The sequence below is a fragment of the Anas platyrhynchos genome, chromosome 28 (assembly GCF_047663525.1).
Source record: "Anas platyrhynchos isolate ZD024472 breed Pekin duck chromosome 28, IASCAAS_PekinDuck_T2T, whole genome shotgun sequence".
Taxonomy (NCBI): Eukaryota; Metazoa; Chordata; class Aves; order Anseriformes; family Anatidae; genus Anas; species Anas platyrhynchos.
The window spans coordinates 4,913,542-4,936,581 of NC_092614.1; the positions used below are offsets into that span (position 1 = coordinate 4,913,542).

At 55.4% G+C, this 23,040-nt stretch overlaps 2 protein-coding genes and 1 gene segment (V, D, J or C); all 3 read right to left on the reverse strand.

Moving 5' to 3' along the window:
• Positions 1-148: 148 nt before the first annotated feature.
• On the reverse strand, positions 149-5,293 carry LOC119714137 (T cell receptor alpha variable 1-2-like). The segment is given in 3 exon segments: positions 149-856; positions 2,253-2,533; positions 3,282-5,293. Coding segments are annotated over 3 exon segments (477 nt in total).
• A 1,340-nt stretch (positions 5,294-6,633) lies between these two features.
• LOC119714136 (uncharacterized) lies at positions 6,634-14,166 on the reverse strand. Its single transcript, XM_038168912.2, is given in 4 exon segments — positions 6,634-9,722; positions 9,724-9,934; positions 12,980-13,094; positions 13,529-14,166. Coding segments are annotated over 4 exon segments (1,008 nt in total). The 5' UTR covers positions 13,886-14,166; the 3' UTR covers positions 6,634-9,397.
• Positions 14,167-15,737: 1,571 nt separating this feature from the next.
• Positions 15,738-21,584, reverse strand: LOC139999633 (uncharacterized; the record flags this gene model as incomplete). Its single annotated transcript, XM_072028660.1, has 3 exons — positions 15,738-17,143; positions 20,311-20,425; positions 20,883-21,584. Coding segments are annotated over 3 exons (1,356 nt in total), but the record flags the coding sequence as incomplete, so codon positions are not given.
• Positions 21,585-23,040: the final 1,456 nt, after the last annotated feature.

A 23,040-nucleotide genomic window follows, 5' to 3' on the forward strand; every position in this document is an offset into this window, starting at 1 on the left:
AGTGGGCAGCTGAGCTCCACCACAGCCGCTCTATCACTCCCCCTCCTCAAAGAGGAATGGGGAGAAAATACGATGAAAAGGGCTCCAAGATTGAGATAAGGACAAGAAGGTCACACAGTAATTATTGTAACGGGCAAAACAGACTGCATAGAGAGATAGTAAGATTTATTGCTTATTACTAACAAGCTAGAGAAGTGAGAAACAAAGGAAAGAAACCAAAAGCACCTTCCCCCCCATCCTCCCTCTCCTATCTCCTCCCCCCGAGCGGTGCAGGGGAACGGGGGAATGAGGTTTATGGTCAGTCTACAGCTCTTCTTCTCTGTCGCTCCTTCTCGGTCACTCTCGTCCCCTGTGCTGTGGGGTCCCTCCCACGGGATGCAGTCCTTGATGAACTGATCTGGCGTGGGCTTCCCACAGGCAGCAGCTCTTCCAGAACTGCTCCAGATATGGGACCGTACTACGGGGTCCATCCCTCAGGAGAAAACTGCTCCAACCTGGGTCCCCCATGGGCAGCAGCTCCTGCCAGGTCACCTGCTCCTGCGTGGTCTCCTCTCCACGGGCTGCAGCTCTGGCCTGGAATCTGCTCCGGCAGGAGTCTTCCACAGGCGGCAGCCTCCGTCGGTGCAGGGCCACCTGCTCCACCGTGGTCTCCTCCGTGAGCAGCAGCTCTCAGCTATCAGACAAACCCGGCAGCAAGGAAAGAAAGCACTCTGTAGACCTTCCTCCATCCCTAGGCAAAGACAGCGGCAGCAGGAGGAAGGAGAAGATGGAGCTGCTGCTCAGGATTCATTGTCCTCCACCACTCGATATCTTCTGGACAGACAACACAGAAGGGCCTCAGCAAGCCAGGATGTTCCTGCAGAGACAATAGAGAGTAAGATCCCAACCCTGGGCTTCACATGAGCAGACTATGATCTCTTCACTGTGTGTGCACACCTGTGTGTGTGTGTGCCTGATGGTACTTCAGTATTGTCGTGTTAAGGGGTGTAACTGATTAACCATTACTGGCCCGGTCGGATTCAGGGTACTGAACTATCACAGTCACAGATTCACCAATAACGTATTACCACCCTTACTCTACTCATGTTTAACAAGAACTATCGCGACTAGGAACAATGCAATCAAGTGCAATTTATTACAGCAACAGGTACACACGTTCTTTGGATTGCCGGTGACTGTCTGCAGTCTGTGACTGTCTGCAAAAGCAAGCTAGCATGCATGAAATACACAGGTGACACAGGTGTGTAGCCTGGAAATTAATGCGTTAAAAGGCTCAAAGACTCTAGAGAAATTTATAACCAAGCGTTCAAATATCACCTAAAGGCATCCCAATTCAGGGGGAAGAGAGGCTCAGCTTGTCAACTGGTCCTAGGAGTCAGGAGGTCCTCAGGATGTTGTATTCCCTCGGGATGGTATCTCCCCTGACGGTGGTGTCTTCCCTAACAAGAATGCATCCAGGAGTGCCTCTGTGTAGACCCATGAGTTCATGCATCTTTTTACAAGAGCAGCAGTGTGCATGAGTGCTGTTCCCTCCACCTGCTTTTGATGTTATGAGTGATATCAGTATGAGAACAAGCGGCACACTGGGAATGAACAGAAACAGTGATCTGTCTCATCACATCAGGTTGCTCAGGATTTCTAAGCCTGTCTCCCTGGCGATGGTGGTCATGAGAGAGGGATTAGGAAAGGTGTGACTCAGAGACCGTGTAGTTGGATTGTAGATGGACCTGGGTGAGTTGGATTTTCATCTAAGAGTGAGGCAGCAGCCTTATTGGTCCTAACCACTCTTTTTGGATCATGTCTGAATGAAGACATTTTGCTCCTCACTTTTTCCTGTGCTCTTCTTCCTGCCTGCCCTCTCTCCCAGGTTCACCTGCAGCCTTAAGACATGTCGCTGTATGACCAGTGCATGCTGCGCTGGCCCAGTGACACAATCCCACTGATCAGCAGCCGCAATGAGCCCTGCTTCAGGCAGTGCCAGTACTCCACTGTCATCATTCAGCCCTCCCACAGGGAGAACACCTTGAGGGCAGGGCCTCTTTCACCACCCTCTCCTTCCTTTCAAGCCACTGACACCAGTCCCATTGGGAAAGAGGATCTGGCTGGCAGATCTCGGAGTGCACAGGGGAAGCAGTCAGCCAAAAGAGAGAAGAGGGCCCCATCCCAGAGCTCTGCCTTGCACACATACATCCCCTCCCCATCCGGGGTTGTTGCACAGCCAGTGTAGCTCCCTGCACCAGGGTGTCACGCACAGCACAGAGGTACAAGGCGCTGTCAGAGAGCTCGACTTCCTTCAGCCGCAGAACGCTGGATTGCCACACAGTGTTCAGCTCCATGGTGAAACGGCCGCTCTGCTTGGTGCCTGCACTGGTGTGGTATATGACCAGCTGAGGGGCTTGTCCCTTCTTCTGCTGGTACCAGTACAAAGCATATAAGCTGGGGATTTGATACGTGCAAGTGGTCTGGAACGTTTCTTTCTGTTTCACGGTGACTTGTCCTTCTTGCTGGGTGACGGAGGTCTGCCCCATGGCATCTGAAAGAAACCAAATGTCACCAACTGATCACAGAAACCAAGGGGAGAATTAAGTTTCTGGGTGGCATGGATCTTTATGCCTTTGACTGAAGCAAAAATCCCACAGATTTTGGCATCTTTGGGCAGAAGGTCTATGACCAGATGTTAGAATGGATCCCAGAGCATGGTGATATCCATTACTTCCCACATGGAGGGCCATTACCATCCCCCCAGGGTAGAGCTGTCTTTAGTTCCTTCTCTCAGGAGAAGAAACTGCCCAGAGTGTCAGGAGAGAGAGGCAGAGTGGCATGGATGGTTGGCAACAGGAAAGGAAGGGAAGAAGATCTGAGATGATCAGGAGAGGAGGTTTTTTATGCTGCCTCATCTTTCTTCCCAGCAGTAAGAGCATCTTCAGAAAAGACGCGCAAAACAGGCATGATCTAATACTAGCCATCATTTTCCCAGTAATTCATGAGCAGCTCCTTGCAGAGAGCTGTTGATGGGGGTGATGGTCTCCTGAAGAGAAGGAGAATCATGCTGCCATCCACAGGCAATGCTTACCCAGTGGTTGCCTCAGGAAGGCAGCGAGGATGAGATAAACAAGGCGCATTGTGAGACCAATCCTCCGGCATGTGTGAGAGAGCCTCAGAAGAGCACACGTCCCCACCAAGAGCCCCGGGAGAGCAGAGCTGCAGGAAATGACTCGGCAAGGGGAACAAAGAATGCAAGGGGGAGGAGAAAATGCTTGTGCTTGGAGTGCTTGAAATACCCAGCTGGGGTCCTCCTCCATCAGTGACAGTATTGCTTCTGCAGCCAACATCTGCACAGCTGGGGAACATGGTGGCTCTTCGGTCCCCGTGGTCGGAAGGGTCTGTTCCTGCACTGGTCCTCCAATGGCGTCCTTCCCGCTACAGTGAGAAAATTCTGCTGTTCTGCACCCTCCTGATGGCCCATTTAGAGTCTTCAGGGCTCATGCTCCACTGGGGTTTTACATCACCTCCTGGGGTCCTCCTCTCTCCGGGGATGGTTCTTTGTCTTCTGGGAACAACTTGCACCCTGTTTCTAACCACTCTCTTCTTTCTTTCCTATAGCAACTGGGAACATTGCCTTGTAAGCAAGTCCCCAGAAATTGGTGAGGAACCCTGTGGTGCAGCATCCCAGCAGTCTGGCTGTGTCCTGATGGGGTGGGATGAGGAATGGTGTAGTCACTGTATCATTCAGGGTTCCAGAGGTATCATTAGAGTGAGTGGCCAGTACTGACATTTCTTGCCAGGACGTTATCTCTGTCCCAAAGGGAGAATCAGAATCATTGAATATCCCGACTTGGAAGGGACTCATAAGGATCATCAAGTCCAACTATTGGCACCACACAGGTCTACCCAAGTTCATATGACTAAGAGCATATTAAACTTCTTAAACTCCGACAGGCTTGGTGCCATGACTGCACCCCTGTGGAGCCTGTTCCAGTGTGCAACCACCCTCTCGGTGAAGAACCACTTCCTGATATCCAAACTGAACCTCTCCGCAACTTGACACCATTCCCTTGGGTCCTATCACTGGTTACCAGAGAGAATACATTAGCTCGGGCCACTGTACTCCCCATCGTGAGGAAGCTGGAGACCATGATGAGGTCTCTTTTCCAGGCTGAACAGGCCAAATGACCGCTCCTCAAATGTCTTCCCCTCAAGGACCTTCACCATCTTTATAGTCCTTCTCTGGACACTCTCCAATAGTTTCATGTTGTTTTTGTTCTGTGGTTCACAAGACTGCACACAGTACTTGAGGTGAGGTCACACCAGCACAGAGTAGAGCAGGACAATCACTTCTCTCAACCAGATAGCAATGCTGTGCTTGAAGCATTGTGCTGGATTTGGGCTTGGGACAAAGCCTGTACAACAAGATCTTAAAATGTGACCACTACAGAAAACGCAGGAAACCAAATATAACTGCTCTGACACTCCCTCAGGCCAGTGCCGTTTAATCCCAAGCTCTGCAAGGGGACTTCCATACACCAGAAGCGTCTCCCGGCGAGCTTGGCTGCAACAGTACCCCCAGCTCGCCCCCACAAACCACGTGGCAACACCTGTCCCTCCCAGCACTGCAGGCCGTTGGCTGCCTTTGCAACAAGTGAACACTGCTGGCTTGTGTGTGGCTGGGTGCCTCCTGCACCCAACAGGCTTTCCTGTGTGTCTGCTTCCTTGGCAGCCAGCCCCCACACTGCATGATTCTGGGAGTACTTCCTGACCAAAAGGAAAAGCCTTTTCTTTGCTCCTTTGCACCATCATGAGGCTCTGCTCTGACCCTTTCTCCATCCTGACCCTTTTTCTCTGAAGCCCACTTGTGACCTACACTGTCACCACCTGTGTGCCCTGGTTGGGGACCATGCACAAACTTCCAAGGGTGCCTTCCTTCTGACTGCTTGTGGCCTTAGTGAAAGGATTCAGCAGGACTGGATGTCTCTGGCATTGCCAGCTGCTACTCAGGCAAACAGGCTACTCAGGTGCCCTCCATGCCAAAGCTGCTGGATAGGGCCCCTGGGAAGGGCTCCTAGGGACTGCAAACATGATGCAGATGGGAAGAGAAGGAAGCTTTGCACCTCTGCGTCAAATTTCAACTCCTATCGATGTGCAGGCCTCTCTCTGCCAGGTGTTAGCAACTTGAAAGAAGCAGCGAGAGCACGACTGTGTGGAGGTCTCTCTGGTGCTACGCACACAGCTCATGCAGTCAGGTGTGCCCCTCCACTCTCTTGACATTGCTGGGTGTTACGTCCTGACCCCTCACACCCAGATGGGTCAGACCCACACCTGACCCCCATCCTCGGACCCAGAAGAACCGAAGGGCCTCAGTGGGGACGGGTCTGGACTGGCGGGGGAACCCCCGCGGCTGCGGGACGAGGTGGTCCTGGCGGGCGGAGCGGCAGCGCCCCCTGGGGGCTGTGCCCCTGCCTCGCCCCCGCCACACACGCCCGGCCCCGCCCGCCACGGTTCCTGCACGGCCGCAGCCCCGGCTCCTCTCCCCGTGGCTCTCAGGGCGCAGTAATACACCGCCGCGTCCCGAAGACGGGGATCGGTGAGCCACAGGGCGCTGGACCGGCGGTCTGCTGCCACCGAGAGCCGCCCTGCCGGGTCCGTCACATCCTCGGACCCACTATAAGCCCTCACGAGGAATGCGGGTCCTTGGCCCGGGAACTGACGGTACCAGTAGATGTAGTCGTTTGACTGGATGTTGGGGTGTGAGCAGGCGATGTCGATGCCGGAGCCCTCCCTGGTCTGTGCCCACGGCTCCTGCTGCACCTGGGCTCTGCCTGCAGCCACTGCCAAGACGGAAAGAAGGAAAAAACTCAGAAAATGGCTTTGCTTCCACCAAAAATGTCAGGAAAGGGGAAAGGGCAGAAGAAAACGGTTGACAGCCGATGCGAGCTTTTTCTCAGAAGAAAGCACACAAAGGACATTTCTCTTGGAAGTGTTACTTAGGGACTAGGTCGGAGCAGGGCTGTTTGGAAGGAGAGTCCGAGCCAGGAGAAGAAGGGAAGCAGGCAGGAATGAGTGGGGGTGTGCCGAAAGGAGAGGAGGAAGGCAGGGAGCAAGGCAAGGTGGGAGGCAACGGCCGGCTGAGCTCGCTGGAGGCAGGCGGGATGGCTGCAGAGGGAGGCCAGAGGGGAGCGAGGTCCGTAAGAAGCCGGCGGGCCAGAAGCGAGGGCAGCCCCGTCCCGTCCCGTCCCGTCCCGTCCCGTCCCGTCCCGTCCCGTCCCGTCCCGTCCCCGGCGCCGGCAGCCCCGCGCACCCAGGAGCACCGCGGCCAGCGCCGCCAGCCCTGCGGCCCGGCCCTGCCGCATCCCGCCGCTCCGCCGCCCGCGCCGCGCTGCCCCCGCCAGCCCCGGCTCTGCTCCGCCCGCGGCGCCTCCTCCCCGCCGCCGCCGCCCGGCGCCGCCAGCTCCGCCCCGGGGCCGCTCGGGGGCTGGCCCGGGCTGCGAGTGCTGGGCGCCTGTGGGCGGGCAGGGCTTCGGCTGCTGCCCGCGGGGCTCTGCCCGTCCTGCAGCCCAGCCCGGGACGTGGAGGCGTGCGGGGAAAGGCTGAGGCAGCTCCTTCGGCACGGGAGAAGAGAGGGGAGGGTAGGAGAAGGGAGTGGGAAAGGGAGAGGGAGCGGAGAAAGCAGCTGCCCATCTGCAGCGTCCCCAGCAAGAGGGGTAGGCGGAGGGCAGCGGGCCGGGGTGTACTCGGTCTGGTAGTGTGGTGATGCGAATCACTGGTTTCCCAGCTGTGGCCGGTAGTGTTTGGAGCTCCACTGGTATCGGAGCTGAGCACGTTTTTAGGGAGACACACAGACAGGGTAATGCACACCCCATTTGGGAAAGATACAGCCAGGCTGGTACCCCTAGTAGTTGCTTTTGGAGACCCAAACACTCCTGCCGTATTTGCCTGGAGGCTGAGACCTGCTTCCCCTTCTCCAGGATCTGCAGGAGGACCCCCTGGTTCCAGTAGCTGACAGCACAGGCCAGGGGCGACCTTGGCCCCAGTCTGACTCAAGTTCCTGGCACCAAATCCACTCCTGCTTCTCTGCCAGCAGCTGGCACTTTCTCCTTGCATCACTTGTGCACATGGGACAGAGCGAGACTATACAGAGGTAATCTCTGAGTAGACAAGTGCATGGAGTGGCCCCTTTTGCCCCCCGTGCTCTGTCTGCCCTCATGTGCTCCTCCCAGCTTCATGTGCCCTGCTGTCCCCTCATGGGTTTGTAGAGGTTTGTCCCTCACCCATCCCAGCCTGTGTCCTGGCCCATAGCTGTAGGAGGTGCAAGGCCCAGGCTGATCTCCCTGGCAGTGGCACCTGTGGCTTCTTGATAAGCCAACAACTGGTGTGAATGGTGAGGTTAGTGTCTTGTCACTGCCTCTGTGTTTGTTTTCCCTGGTCCCTGTCTCTGCATGCTTGTTGCTTGCCTCCTCTTTTCTTAGCATCCCCATTGAGAAGGTCCCCAACACGATAACTTCTCAGGCATAAACAGAGCCGCAGACCCATGAACCGCCCATAAGTCGTGCCCAGGTTTGGTCTCCTCATTGCCTCCGTCATCACCTGTCAGTCAGGCTTGTGTCCATGCATGTTCTTCTTTCCAGCTTCCTGCTGTTCTTTCTCTCTGCCCCCCTCCCTAATGGTTAAGGAATGATTCTAGGGAAGGAAAGAAGGAGGCGGAAGCTAAAAGGTAAGAAAGAAAGGTCCTCTCTGCAGAGAAGGCATCTAAAAGCATAAGAGGCATCCCGACCAAGACATGGCACATGTCAGTGAAGGGGAGGTTGCCAAAGATAAACTGCATGGAAAGATTCAAGTGTTGAGAGGTCGATGACTGAGTCCAGGACGAAGAGCAGCAGCTCTCAGGTATCAGACAAACCCGGCAGCAAAAAAAGAAAGCACTCTGTAGACCTTCCCCCACCCGTAGGCGAAAACAGTGGCAGCAGGAGGAAGGAGGAGATGGAGTTGCTGCTCAGGATTCATTGTCCTCCACCACTCGATATCTTCTGGACAGACAACACAGCAGGGCCTCAGCAAGCCTGGAGGTTCCTGCAGAGACAGTAGAAAGATCCCAACCCTGGGCTTCACATGAGCAGACTTTGCTCTCTTCACTGCGTGTGCACACACGTGTGTGTGTGTGCCTGACAGTACTTCAGTATTGTTGTGTTAAGGGGTGTAGCCAATTAACCGTTATTGGCCTGGTCGGATTCAGGGTACTATACTATCACAATCACAGATTCACCAATAACGCTTTAACCATTGGGGTCTGGTTGGATTCAGAGCACTGAACTGCCACGGTCACAGATTCACAAATAATGTATTACCACCCTTACTCTAGTTGCGTTTAACGAGAACTACCATGACTAGGAACAATGCAATCAAGTGCAATTTATTACAGCAACAGGTACACACGTTCTTTGGATTGCCGGTGACAGTGACTGTCTGCAAAAGCAAGCTAGCATGCATGAAATACACAGGTGACACAGGTGTGTAGCCTGGAAATTAATGTGTTAAAAGGCTCAAAGACTCTAGAGAAATTTATAACCAAGTGTTCAAATCTCACCTAAAGGCGTCCCAATTCAGGGGGAACAGAGGCTCAGCTCATCAACTGGTCCTAGGAGTCAGGAGATATTCAGGATGTTGTACTCCCTTGGAATGGTATCTCCCCTGACGGTGGTGTCTTCCCTAACAAGAATGCATCCAGGAGTGCCTGTGTGTGGACCCATGAGTTCATGCATCTTTTTACAAGAGCAGCAGTGTGCATGAGTGCTGTTCCCTCCACCTGCTTTTGATGTTATGAGTGATATCAGTATGAGAACAAGCGGCACACTGGGAATGAACAGAAACAGTGATCTGACGTCAGCATCCCACCAAGGCTGAGATGTGGTGATTATGCAGGTTGCCCCAAGACTCCTGAACATTCCTAGCCAGTGGTTATCTGAGAAACCCTCCCAGAGGATCACAGGCTGCACCGCCAGCACGCACATAATCCAACCCTAAGTTCAGAGCAGGTCTCATCACATCAGGTTGCTCAGGATTTCTCAGCCTGTCTCCCTGGCGATGGTGGTCATGAGAGAGGCATTAGGAAAGGTGTGACTCAGAGACCGTGTAGGACCTGGCTGAGTTGGATTTTCATCTAAGAGAGGGGCAGCAGCCTTATTGGTCCTAACCACTCTTTTTGGATCATGTCTGAATGAAGACATTTTGCTCCTCACTTTTCCCTGTGCTCTTCTTCCTGCCTGCCCTCTCTCCCAGGTTCACCTGCAGCCTTAAGACATGTCGCTGTATGACCAGTGCATGCTGCGCTGGCCCAGTGGCCCAACCCCACTGGTCAGCAGCCGCAAGGAGCCCTGCTTCAGGCAGTGCCAGAACTCCACTGTCATCATTCAGCCCTCCCACAGGGAGAACACCTTGAGGGCAGGGCCTCTTTCACCACCTTCTCCTTCCTTTCAAGCCACTGACACCAGTCCCATTGGGAAAGAGGATCTGGCTGGCAGATCTCGGAGTGCACAGGGGAAGCAGTCAGCCAAAAGAGAGAAGAGGGCCCCATCCCAGAGCTCTGCCTTGCACACATACATCCCCTCCCTATCCAGGGTTGTTGCACAGCCAGTGTAGCTCCCTGCACCAGGGTGTCATTCACAGCACAGAGGTACAAGGCGCTGTCAGAGAGCTCGACTTCCTTCAGCCGCAGAATGCTGGATTTCCCCAGTGTTCAGCTCCATGGTGAAACGGCCGCTCTGCTTGGTGCCTGCACTGGTGTGATATATGACCAGCTGAGGGGCTTGTCCCTTCTTCTGCTGGTACCAGTACAAGGCATAAAAATAGGAGCTCTTGTACGTGCAAGTGGTCTGGAACGTTTCTTTCTGTTTCACGGTGACTTGTCCTTCTTGCTGCGTGACGGAGGTCTGCCCCATGGCATCTGAAAGAAACCAAATGTCACCAACTGATCACAGAAACCTTGAGGAGAAGCAAACTTTTGTATGGGAAGGCTCCCTGTGCCTTGGACTGCAGCAAGATCCCCATCAATCAAAGAGCTCCCACAGGTAGGTCCATTACCGTCCCCCCAGGGTAGAACTGTCTTTAATTCCTTCTCTCAGGAGAAGAAACTGCCCAGAGTGTCAGGAGAGAGAGGCAGAGTGGCATGGATGGTTGGCAACAGGAAAGGAAGGGAAAAAATCTGGGATGATCAGGAGAGGAGGTTTTTTATGCTGCCTCATCTTTCTTCCCAGCAGTAAGAGCATCTTCAGAAAAGACGCGCAAAACAGACATGATCTAATACTAGCCATCATTTTCCCAGTAATTGATGAGCAGCTCCTTGCAGAGAGCTGTTGATGGGGGTGATGGTCTCCTGAAGAGAAGGAGAATCATGCTGCCATCCACAGGCAATGCTTACCCAGTGGTTGCCTCAGGAAGGCAGCGAGGATGAGATAAACAAGGCGCATTGTGAGACCAATCCTCCAGCATGTGTGAGAGAGCCTCAGAAGAGCACACGTCCCCACCAAGAGCCCCGGGAGAGCAGAGCTGCAGGAAATGACTCGGCAAGGGGAACAAAGAATGCAAGGGGGAGGAGAAAATGCTTGTGCTTGGAGTGCTTGAAATACCCGGCTGGGGTCCTCCTCCATCAGTGACAGTATTGCTTCTGCAGCCAACATCTGCACAGCTGGGGAACATGGTGGCTCTTTTCTCCCCGTGGTCGGAAGGGTCTGTTCCTGCACTGGTCCTCCAATGGCGTCCTTCCCGCTACAGTGAGAAAATTCTGCTGTTCTGCACCCTCCTGATGGCCCATTTAGAGTCTTCAGGGCTCATGCTCCACTGGGGTTTTACATCACCTCCTGGGGTCCTCCTCTCTCCGGGGATGGTTCTTTGTCTTCTGGGAACAACTTGCACCCTGTTTCTAACCACTCTCTTCTTTCTTTCCTATAGCAACTGGGAACATTGCCTTGTAAGCAAGTCCCCAGAAATTGGTGAGGAACCCTGTGGTGCAGCATCCCAGCAGTCTGGCTGTGTCCTGATGGGGTGGGATGAGGAATGGTGTAGTCACTGTATCATTCAGGGTTCCAGAGGTATCATTAGAGTGAGTGGCCAGTACTGACATTTCTTGCCGGGATGTTATCTCAGTCCCAAAGGTAGAATCAGAATCATTGAATATCCCGACTTGGAAGGGACTCATAAGGATCATCGAGTCCAACTATTGGCACCACACAGTTCTACCCAAGTTCATATGACTAAGAGCATATTAAACTTCTTAAACTCCGACAGGCTTGGTGCCATGGCTACAGCCCTGTGGAGCCTGTTCCAGTGTGCAACCACCCTCTCGGTGAAGAACCACATCCTGATATCCAAACTGAACCTCTCCGCAACTTGACACCATTCCCTTGGGTCCTATCACTGGTTACCAGAGAGAATACATTAGCTCGGGCCACTCTACTCCCTGTTGTGAGGAAGCTGGAGACCATGATGAGGTCTCTTTTCCAGGCTGAACATGCCAAATGACCGCTCCTCAAATGTCTTCCCCTCAAGGACCTTCACCATGTTTGGTGCCCAAAACTGCACACAGTACTCGAGGTGAGGTCACACCAGCACAGAGTAGAGCAGGACAATCACTTCTCTCGACTAGATAGCAATGCTGTGCTTGAAGTATTGTGCTGGATTTGGGCTTGGGACAAAGCCTGTACAACAACATCTTAAAATGTGACCAGTACAGAAAATACAGGAAACCCAACATAACCACTCTGATGGTCTCTCAGGACAGTGTCGTTTAACTCCAAGCTCTGCAAGGGGACTTCCAAGGACCAGAAGCGTCTTCCGGCGAGCATGGCAGCAGCTGTGCCCCAGGCTCACCCCCACACACCGTGTGGTGCCCCCTGTCCCTCCCAGCTCTACAGGCCGTTGGCTGCCTTTGCTGCAAGGGCATGCTACCAAATTGTGTCCAGCTGGGTGCCTCCTGCACCCAAAAGGCTTTCCTGTGTGTCTGCTTCCTTGGCAGCCAGCCCCCACACTGCATTATTCTGGGGGTGCTTCCTGACCAAAAGGAAAAGCCTTTTCATTGCTTCTTTGCACCATCATGAGGCTCTGACCCTTTCTCCAGCCTGCCCGCATTCTCCAAAGCCCACTTGTGACCTACGCTGTCACCACCTGTGTGCCCTGGTAGGGGACCAGGCATGGACCATGCCAAGGGTGCCTTCCTTCCAACTGCTCATGGCCTTAATGAAAGGATTCAGCAGGACTGGATGTCTCTGGCATTGCCAGCTGCTACTCAGGCACAAAGTGCCCTCCATGCCAAAGCTGCTGGACAGGGCCCCTGGGAAGGGCTCCCAGGAACCACAAACCTGGTGCAGATGGGGAGGGAAGGAAGCTTTGTGTCTCTATGTCAGAAATCAACACCTGCTCATATGCAGGCCTCTCTCTGCCAGGTGTTAGCAACTTGAAAGAAGCAGCGAGAGCACGACTGCGTGGAGATCTCTCTGGTGCTACGCACACAGCTCATGCAGTCAGGTGTGCCCCTCCACTCTCTTGACATCGCTGGGTGTGACGTCCTGACCCCTCACACCCAGATGGGTCTGCCCACACCTGACCCCCATCCTCGGACCCAGAAGAACCGAAGGGCCTCAGTGGGGACGGGTCTGGACTGGCGGGGGAACCCCCACGGCTGCGGGACGAGGTGGTCCTGGCGGGCGGAGCGGCAGCGCCCCCTGGGGGCTGTGCCCCTGCCTCGCCCCCGCCACACACGCCCGGCCCCGCCCGCCACGGTTCCTGCACGGCCGCAGCCCCGGCTCCTCTCCCCGTGGCTCTCAGGGCGCAGTAATACACCGCCGCGTCCCGAAGACGGGGATCGGTGAGCCACAGGGCGCTGGACCGGCGGTCTGCTGCCACCGAGAGCCGCCCTGCCGGGTCCGTCACATCCTCGGACCCACTATAAGCCCTCACGAGGAATGCGGGTCCTTGGCCCGGGAACTGACGGTACCAGTGGATGTAGGCGTTTGACTGGATGTTGGGGTGTGAGCAGGCGATGTCGATGCCGGAGCCTTCCCTTGTCTGTGCCCACGGCTCCTGCTGCACCTGGGCTCTGCCTGCAGCCACTGCCAAGACGAAAAATAGGAAAAAACTCAGAAAATGGCTTTGCTTCCACCAAAAATGTCAGGAAAGGGGAGAGGGCAGAAGAAAACGGTTGATAGCCGATGCGAGCTTTTTCTCAGAAGAAAGCACACAAAGGCATTTCACTGGGAATGATTATTAGGGGACCAAGTCGGAGCAGGGCTGTTTGGGAGGAGAGTCCGAGCCAGGAGGAGAAGGGAAGCAGGCAGCAATGAGTGGGGGTGTGCCGAAAGGAGAGGAGGAAGGCAGGGAGCAAGGCAAGGTGGGAGGCAACGGCCGGCTGAGCTCGCTGGAGGCAGGCGGGATGGCTGCAGAGGGAGGCCAGAGGGGAGCGAGGTCCGTAAGAAGCCGGCGGGCCAGAAGCGAGGGCAGCCCCGTCCCGTCCCGTCCCGTCCCCGGCGCCGGCAGCCCCGCGCACCCAGGAGCACCGCGGCCAGCGCCGCCAGCCCTGCGGCCCGGCCCTGCCGCATCCCGCCGCTCCGCCGCCCGCGCCGCGCTGCCCCCGCCAGCCCCGGCTCTGCTCCGCCCGCGGCGCCTCCTCCCCGCCGCCGCCGCCCGGCGCCGCCAGCTCCGCCCCGGGGCCGCTCGGGGGCTGGCCCGGGCTGCGAGTGCTGGGCGCCTGTGGGCGGGCAGGGCTTCGGCTGCTGCCCGCGGGGCTCTGCCCGTCCTGCAGCCCAGCCCGGGACGCGGAGGCGTGCGGGGAAAGGCTGAGGCAGCTCCTTCGCACGGGAGAGGAGAAGGGAGAGGAGAGGGAGCGAAGAAAGCAGCTGCTCATCTTCAGCGTCGCCAGCAAGGGGGGCAGGTGGAGGGCAGCGGGCCGGGCTGAACTGGGCCTGGTAATGTGGTCCTGCCGAGCGCTAGTCCTTTGGCTGGCACTCCTGGGAGCTTCACTGGTATCAGAGCTGAGCACGTTTCTGGGAGACACACAGACAGGGTCATGCAGACCCCATTTGGGGAAGATGCAGCCAGGCCTGTAACCCCAGTAGCGGTTTTGGGAGACCCCAAACGCTCCTGCCTCATTTGCCTGGTTGCTGAGACCGGCTTCCAGTGCTCGAGGAGCTACAGGGGGACAGCCTGGCTCCAGTAGCTGACAGTACTGGCCAAGGGTGACCTCGGCCCCAGTCTGATTCCAGCACCTGGTGCCAAATCCACTCCTGCTGCTCCACCAGCAGCTGGCACTTTCTCCTTGCATCACTTGTGCACATGGGACAGAGCGAGATCACACAGAGGTAAGGAAAGATTCCAGAAGAGGACAGGACAGACGGTGCTCAGGTGTAGGGCCTGACCAGACAAGTGCATGGAGTGGCCCCCTTTCAACCCCTGCTCTGTCTGCCCTTGTGTGCTCCTCCCAGCTTCATGTGCCCTGCTGTCCCCTCATGGGTTTGTAGAGGTTTGTCCCTCACCCATCCCAGCCTGTGTCCTGGCCCACAGCTGTAGGAGGTGCAAGGCCCAGGCTGATCTCCCTGGCAGTGGCACCTGTGGCTTCTTGATAAGTGTTCTGGTTCCGCTTGAGTGGGCAGCTGAGCTCCACTACAGCTGCTCTATCACTCCCCCTCCTCAAAGAGGAATGGGGAGAAAATACGATGAAAAGGGCTCCAAGATTGAGATAAGGACAAGAAGATCACACAGTAATTATTGTAACGGGCAAAACAGACTGCATAGAGAGATAGTAAGATTTATTGCTTATTACTAACAAGCTAGAGAAGTGAGAAACAAAGGAAAGAAACCAAAAGCACCTTCCCCCCTATCCTCCCTCTCCTACCTCCTCCCCCCGAGCGGTGCAGGGGAACGGGGGAATGGGGTTTATGGTCAGTCTACAGCTCTTCTTCTCTGTCGCTCCTTCTCGGTCACTCTCGTCCCCTGTGCTGTGGGGTCCCTCCCACGGGATGCAGTCCTTGATGAAGTGATCTGGTGTGGGCTTCCCACAGGCAGCAGCTCTTCCAGAACTGCTCCAGATATGGGACCGTACTACGGGGTCCATCCCTCAGAAGAAAACTGCTCCAACCTGGCTCCCCCACAGGCAGCAGCTCCTGCCAGGTCACCTGCTCCTGCGTGGTCTCCTCTCCACGGGCTGCAGCTCTGGCCTGGAATCTGCTCCGGCAGGAGTCTTCCACAGGCGGCAGCCTCCGTCGGTGCAGGGCCACCTGCTCCACCGTGGTCTCCTCCGTGAGCAGCAGCTCTCAGCTATCAGACAAACCCGGCAGCAAGGAAAGAAAGCACTCTATAGATCTTCCTCCATCCCTAGGCAAAGACAGCGGCAGCAGGAGGAAGGAGAAGATGGAGCTGCTGCTCAGGATTCATTGTCCTCCACCACTCGATATCTTCTGGACAGACAACACAGAAGGGCCTCAGCAAGCCAGGATGTTCCTGCAGAGACAGTAGAGAGTAAGATCCCAACCCTGGGCTTCACATGAGCAGACTATGCTCTCTTCACTGTGTGTGCACACCTGTGTGTGTGTGTGCCTGATGGTACTTCAGTATTGTCGTGTTAAGGGCTGTAACTGACTAACCGTTATGGGCCTGGTCGGATTCAGGGTACTGAACTATCACAGTCACAGATTCACCAATAACGTATTACCACCCTTACTCTAGTCATGTTTAATGAGATCTATCATGACTAGGAACAATGCAATCAAGTGCAATTTATTACAGCAACAGGTACACAGGTTCTTTGGATTGCCGGTGATAGTGACTGTCTGCAAAAGCAAGCTTGCATGCATGAAATACACAGGTGACACAGGTGTGTAGCCTGGAAATTAATGCGTTAAAAGGCTCAAAGACTCTAGAGAAATTTATAACCAAGCGTTCAAATATCACCTAAAGGCATCCCAATTCAGGGGGAAGAGAGGCTCAGCTCCTCAACTGGTCCTAGGAGTCAGGAGGTCCTCAGGATGTTGTACTCCCTTGGGATGGTATCTCCCCTGACGGTGGTGTCTTCCCTAACAAGAATGCATCCAGGAGTGCCTCTGTGTAGACCCATGAGTTCATGCATCTTTTTACAAGAGCAGCAGTGTGCATGAGTGCTGTTCCCTCCACCTGCTTTTGATGTTATGAGTGATATCAGTATGAGAACAAGCAGCACACTGGGAATGAACAGAAACAGTGATCTGTCTCATCACATCAGGTTGCTCAGGATTTCTAAGCCTGTCTCCCTGGTGATGGTGGTCATGAGAGAGGGATTAGGAAAGGTGTGACTCAGAGACCGTGTAGTTGGATTGTAGATGGACCTGGGTGAGTTGGATTTTCATCTAAGAGTGAGGCAGCAGCCTTATTGGTCCTAACCACTCTTTTTGGATCATGTCTGAATGAAGACATTTTGCTCCTCACTTTTCCCTGTGCTCTTCTTCCTGCCTGCCCTCTCTCCCAGGTTCACCTGCAGCCTTAAGACATGTCGCTGTATGACCAGTGCATGCTGCGCTGGCCCAGTGGCCCAACCCCACTGGTCAGCAGCCGCAATGAGCCCTGCTTCAGGCAGTGCCAGTACTCCACTGTCATCATTCAGCCCTCCCACAGGGAGAACACCTTGAGGGCAGGGCCTCTTTCACCACCTTCTCCTTCCTTTCAAGCCACTGACACCAGTCCCATTGGGAAAGAGGATCTGGCTGGCAGATCTCGGAGTGCACAGGGGAAGCAGTCAGCCAAAAGAGAGAAGAGGGCCCCATCCCAGAGCTCTGCCTTGCACACATACATCCCCTCCCCATCCGGGGTTGTTGCACAGCCAGTGTAGCTCCCTGCACCAGGGTGTCACTCACAGCACAGAGGTACAAGGCGCTGTCAGAGAGCTCGGCTTCCTTCAGCTGCAGAATGCTGGATTTCCCCACAGTGTCCATCTCCATGGTGAAATGGATATTCTGCATGCTGCCTGTTGTGGTGTAATATGCGAGCAGCTGAGGGGCTTGTCCCTTCTTCTGCTGGTACCAGTACAAGCCATACAAGCTGGGGATTTGATACGTGCAAGTGGTCTGGAACGTTTCTTTCTGTTTCACGGTGACTTGTCCTTCTTGCTGGGTGACAGAGGTCTGTCCCATGGCATCTGAAAGAAACCAAATGACACCAACTGATCACAGAAACCTAGGGGAGAAGTAAGCTTTTGGATGGGAAGGATCTTTATGCCTTTGACTGAAGCAAAAATCCCATGGATTTTAGCATCTTTGGGCAGAAGGTCTATGACCAGAGGTTAGAATGGATCCCAGAGCATGGTAATATCCATTACTTCCCACACGTAGGGCCATTACCATCCCCCCAGGGTAGAGCTGTCTTTAGTTCCTTCTCTCAGGAGAAGAAACTGCCCAGAGTGTCAGGAGAGAGAGGCAGAGTGGCATGGATGGTTGGCAACAGGAAAGGAAGGGAAGAAGATCTGAGATGATCAGGAGAGGAGTTTTTTTTATGCTGCCTCATCTTTCTTCCCAGCAGTAAGAGCATCTTCAGAAAAGACGCGCAAAACAGGCATGATCTAATACTAGCCATCATTTTCCCAGTAATTGATGAGCAGCTCCTTGCAGAGAGCTGTTGATGGGGGTGATGGTCTCCTGAAGAGAAGGAGAATCATGCTGCCATCCACAGGCAATGCTTACCCGGTGGTTGCCTCAGGAAGGCAGCGAGGATGAGATAAACAAGGCGCATTGTGAGACCAATCCTCCAGCATGTGTGAGAGAGCCTCAGAAGAGCACACGTCCCCACCAAGAGCCCCGGGAGAGCAGAGCTGCAGGAAATGACTCGGCAAGGGGAACAAAGAATGCAAGGGGGAGGAGAAAATGCTTGTGCTTGGAGTGCTTGAAATACCCAGCTGGGGTCCTCCTCCACCAGTGACAGTACTGCTTCTGCAGCCAACATCTGCACAGCTGGGGAACATGGTGGCTCTTCGGTCCCCGTGGTCGGAAGGGTCTGTTCCTGCACTGGTCCTCCAATGGCGTCCTTCCCGCTACAGTGAGAAAATTCTGCTGTTCTGCACCCTCCTGATGGCCCATTTAGAGTCTTCAGGGCTCATGCTCCACTGGGGTTTTACATCACCTCCTGGGGTCCTCCTCTCTCTAGGGATGGTTCTTTTTCTTCTGGGAACAACTTGCACCCTGTTTCTAACCACTCTCTTCTTTCTTTCCTATAGCAACTGGGAACATTGCCTTGTAAGCAAGTCCCCAGAAATTGGTGAGGAACCCTGTGGTGCAGCATCCCAGCAGTCTGGCTGTGTCCTGATGGGGTGGGATGAGGAATGGTGTAGTCACTGTATCATTCAGGGTTCCAGAGGTATCATTAGAGTGAGTGGCCAGTACTGACATTTCTTGCCAGGACGTTATCTCAGTCCCAAAGGTAGAATCAGAATCATTGAATATCCCGACTCGGAAGGGACTCATAAGGATCATAGAGTCCAACTATTGGCACCACACAGGTCTACCCAAGTTCATATGACTAAGAGCATATTAAACTTCTTAAACTCCAACAGGCTTGGTGCCATGGCTACAGCCCTGTGGAGCCTGTTTCAGTGTGCAACCACCTTCTCAGTGAAGAACCACTTCCTGATATCCAAACTGAACCTCTCCGCAACTTGACACCATTCCCTTGGGTCCTACCACTGGTTACCAGAGAGAATACATTAGCTCGGGCCACTGTACTCCCCATCGTGAGGAAGCTGGAGACCATGATGAGGTCTCTTTTCCAGGCTGAACAGGCCAAATGACCGCTCCTCAAATGTCTTCCCCTCAAGGACCTTCACCATCTTTGTAGTCCTTCTCTGGACACTCTCCAATAGTTTCATGTAGTTTTTGTTCTGTGGTTCACAAGACTGCACACAGTACTCGAGGTGAGGTCACACCAGCACAGAGTAGAGCAGGACAATCACTTCTCTCAACCAGATAGCAATGGTGTGCTTGAAGTATTGTGCTGGATTTGGGCTTGGGACAAAGCCTGTACAACAAGATCTTAAAACATGACCACTACAGAAAACGCAGGAAACCGAATATAACTGCTCTGACACTCCCTCAGGTCAGTGCCATTTAATCCCAAGCTCTGCAAGGGGACTTCCATGCACCAGAAGCGTCTTCCGACGAGCTTGGCTGCAACTGTACCCCCAGCTCGCCCCCACAAACCGCATGGCACCACCTGTCCCGCCCAGCACTGCAGGCCGTTGGCTGCCTTTGCAACAAGTGAACACTGCTGGCTTGTGTGTGGCCGGGTGCCTCCTGCACCCAAAAGGCTTTCCTGTGTGTCTGCTTCCTTGGCAGCCAGCCCCCACACTGCATTATTCTGGGGGTGCTTCTTGACCAAGAGGAAAAGCCTTTTCTTTGCTCCTTTGCACCATCATGAGGCTCTGCTCTGACCCTTTCTCCATCCTGACCCTTTTTCTCTGAAGCCCACTTGTGACCTACACTGTCACCACCTGTGTGCCCTGGTTGGGGACCATGCACAAACTTCCAAGGGTGCCTTCCTTCTGACTGCTTCTGGCCTTAGTGAAAGGATTCAGCAGGACTGGATGTCTCTGGCATTGCCAGCTGCTACTCAGGCACAAGGTGCCCTCCATGCCAAAGCTGCTGGACAGGGCCCCTGGGAAGGGCTTCCAGGAACCACAAACATGGTGCAGATGGGGAGGGAAGGAAGCTTTGTGTCTCTATGTCAGAAATCAACACCTGCTCATATGCAGGCCTCTCTCTGCCAGGTGTTAGCAACTTGAAAGAAGCAGCGAGAGCACGACTGCGTGGAGATCTCTCTGGTGCTACGCACACAGCTCATGCAGTCAGGTGTGCCCCTCCACTCTCTTGACATCGCTGGGTGTTACGTCCTGACCCCTCACACCCAGATGGGTCTGCCCACACCTGACCCCCATCCTCGGACCCAGAAGAACCGAAGGGCCTCAGTGGGGACGGGTCTGGACTGGCGGGGGAACCCCCGCGGCTGCGGGACAAGGTGGTCCTGGCGGGCGGAGCGGCAGCGCCCCCTGGGGGCTGTGCCCCTGCCTCGCCCCCGCCACACACGCCCGGCCCCGCCCGCCACGGTTCCTGCACGGCCGCAGCCCCGGCTCCTCTCCCCGTGGCTCTCAGGGCGCAGTAATACACCGCCGCGTCCCGAAGCCGGGGCTCGGTGAGCCACAGGGCGCTGGACCGGCGGTCTCCTGTCACCGAGAGCCGCCCTGCAGGATTCCTCACATCTTTGGACCCACTATAAGCCCATACGAGGAATGCGGGTTCTCGGCCCGGGAACTGACGGTACCAGTAGATGTAGTCGCTTGACTGGATGTTGGGGTGTGAGCAGGCGATGTTGATGCCCGTGCCCTCGGTGGTCTGTGCCCGTGGCTCCTGCTGCACCTGGGCTCTGCCTGCAGCCACTGCCAAGAAGAAAAGCAGGAGAAAACTCAGAAAATGGCTTTGCTTCCACCAAAAATGTCAGGAAAGGGGAAAGGGCAGAAGAAAACGGTTGACAGCCGATGCGAGCTTTTTCTCAGAAGAAAGCACACAAAGGACATTTCTCTGGGAAGGGTTATTTAGGGACCAAGTCGGAGCAGGGCTGTTTGGAAGGAGGGTCCGAGCCAGGAGAAGGGAAGCAGGCAGCAATGAGTGGGGGTGTGCCGAAAGGAGAGGAGGAAGGCAGGGAGCAAGGCAAGGTGGGAGGCAACGGCCGGCTGAGCTCGCTGGAGGCAGGCGGGATGGCTGCAGAGGGAGGCCAGAGGGGAGCGAGGTCCGTAAGAAGCCGGCGGGCCAGAAGCGAGGGCAGCCCCGTCCCGTCCCGTCCCGTCCCGTCCCGTCCCGTCCCGTCCCGTCCCCGGCGCCGGCAGCCCCGCGCACCCAGGAGCACCGCGGCCAGCGCCGCCAGCCCTGCGGCCCGGCCCTGCCGCATCCCGCTGCTCCGCCGCCCGCGCCGCGCTGCCCCCGCCAGCCCCGGCTCTGCTCCGCCCGCGGCGCCTCCTCCCCGCCGCCGCCGCCCGGCGCCGCCAGCTCCGCCCCGGGGCCGCTCGGGGGCTGGCCCGGGCTGCGAGTGCTGGGCGCCTGTGGGCGGGCAGGGCTTCGGCTGCTGCCCGCGGGGCTCTGCCCGTCCTGCAGCCCAGCCCGGGACGCGGAGGCGTGCGGGGAAAGGCTGAGGCAGCTCCTTCGGCACGGGACAGGAGAAGGGTGTGGAGAAAGCAGCTGCCCATCTTCAGCGTCGCCAGGCCCGTGCTGAACTGGGCCTTGTAGCGTGATGCTGCGATTCGCTAGTCCTTTGGCTTGCAGTACTGGGAGCTCCACTGGTATTGGAGCTCCGATACCAGCGGAGGCGTGCGGGGAAAGGCTGAGGCAGCTCCTTCGGCACGGGAGAGGAGAGGGGAGGGTAGGAGAAGGGAGTGGGAAAGGGAGCAGAGAAAGCAGCTGCCTGTCTTTACCGAGAGGGGTAGGCGGAGGGCAGCGGGCCGGGGCGTAATTGGACTGGTAGTGTGGTGATGTGAAGCACTGATTTCCCAGCTGTGACCAGTACTGCTTGGAGCTCCACTGGTACCGGAGCTGAGCACGTTTTTAGGGAGACACACAAACAGGGTAATGCACACCCCATTTGGGAAAGATACAGCCAGGCTGGTACCCCTAGTAGTTGCTTTTGGAGACCCAAACACTCCTGCCGTATTTGCCTGGAGGCTGAGACCTGCTTCCCCTTCTCCAGGATCTGCAGGAGGACCCCCTGGTTCCAGTAGCTGACAGCACAGGCCAGGGGCGACCTTGGCCCCAGTCTGACTCAAGTTCCTGGCACCAAATCCACTCCTGCTTCTCTGCCAGCAGCTGGCACTTTCTCCTTGCATCACTTGTGCACATGGGACAGAGCGAGACTATACAGAGGTAATCTCTGAGTAGACAAGTGCATGGAGTGGCCCCTTTTGCCCCCCGTGCTCTGTCTGCCCTCATGTGCTCCTCCCAGCTTCATGTGCCCTGCTGTCCCCTCATGGGTTTGTAGAGGTTTGTCCCTCACCCATCCCAGCCTGTGTCCTGGCCCATAGCTGTAGGAGGTGCAAGGCCCAGGCTGATCTCCCTGGCAGTGGCACCTGTGGCTTCTTGATAAGCCAACAACTGGTGTGAATGGTGAGGTTAGTGTCTTGTCACTGCCTCTGTGTTTGTTTTCCCTGGTCCCTGTCTCTGCATGCTTGTTGCTTGCCTCCTCTTTTCTTAGCATCCCCATTGAGAAGGTCCCCAACACGATAACTTCTCAGGCATAAACAGAGCCGCAGACCCATGAACCGCCCATAAGTCGTGCCCAGGTTTGGTCTCCTCATTGCCTCCGTCATCACCTGTCAGTCAGGCTTGTGTCCATGCATGTTCTTCTTTCCAGCTTCCTGCTGTTCTTTCTCTCTGCCCCCCTCCCTAATGGTGAAGGAATGATTCTAGGGAAGGAAAGAAGGAGGCGGAAGCTAAAAGGTAAGAAAGAAAGGTCCTCTCTGCAGAGAAGGCATCTAAAAGCATAAGAGGCATCCCGACCAAGACATGGCACATGTCAGTGAAGGGGAGGTTGCCAAAGATAAACTGCATGGAAGGATTCGAGTGTTGAGAGGTCAATGACTGAGTCCAGGACGAAGAGCAGCAGCTCTCAGGTATCAGACAAACCCGGCAGCAAGAAAAGAAAGCACTCTGTAGACCTTCCCCCACCCGTAGGCAAAGACAGTGGCAGCAGGAGGAAGGAGGAGATGGAGTTGCTGCTCAGGATTCATTGTCCTCCACCACTCGATATCTTCTGGACAGACAACACAGCAGGGCCTCAGCAAGCAAGGATGTTCCTGCAGAGACAGTAGAAAGCTCTCAACCCTGGGCTTCACATGAGCAGACTTTGCTCTCTTCACTGCGTGTGCACACACGTGTGTGTGTGTGCCTGATGGTACTTCAGTATTGTTGTGTTAAGGGGTGTAGCCAATTAACCGTTATTGGCCTGGTCGGAGTCAGCGTACTATACTATCACAATCACAGATTCACCAATAACGCTTTAACCATT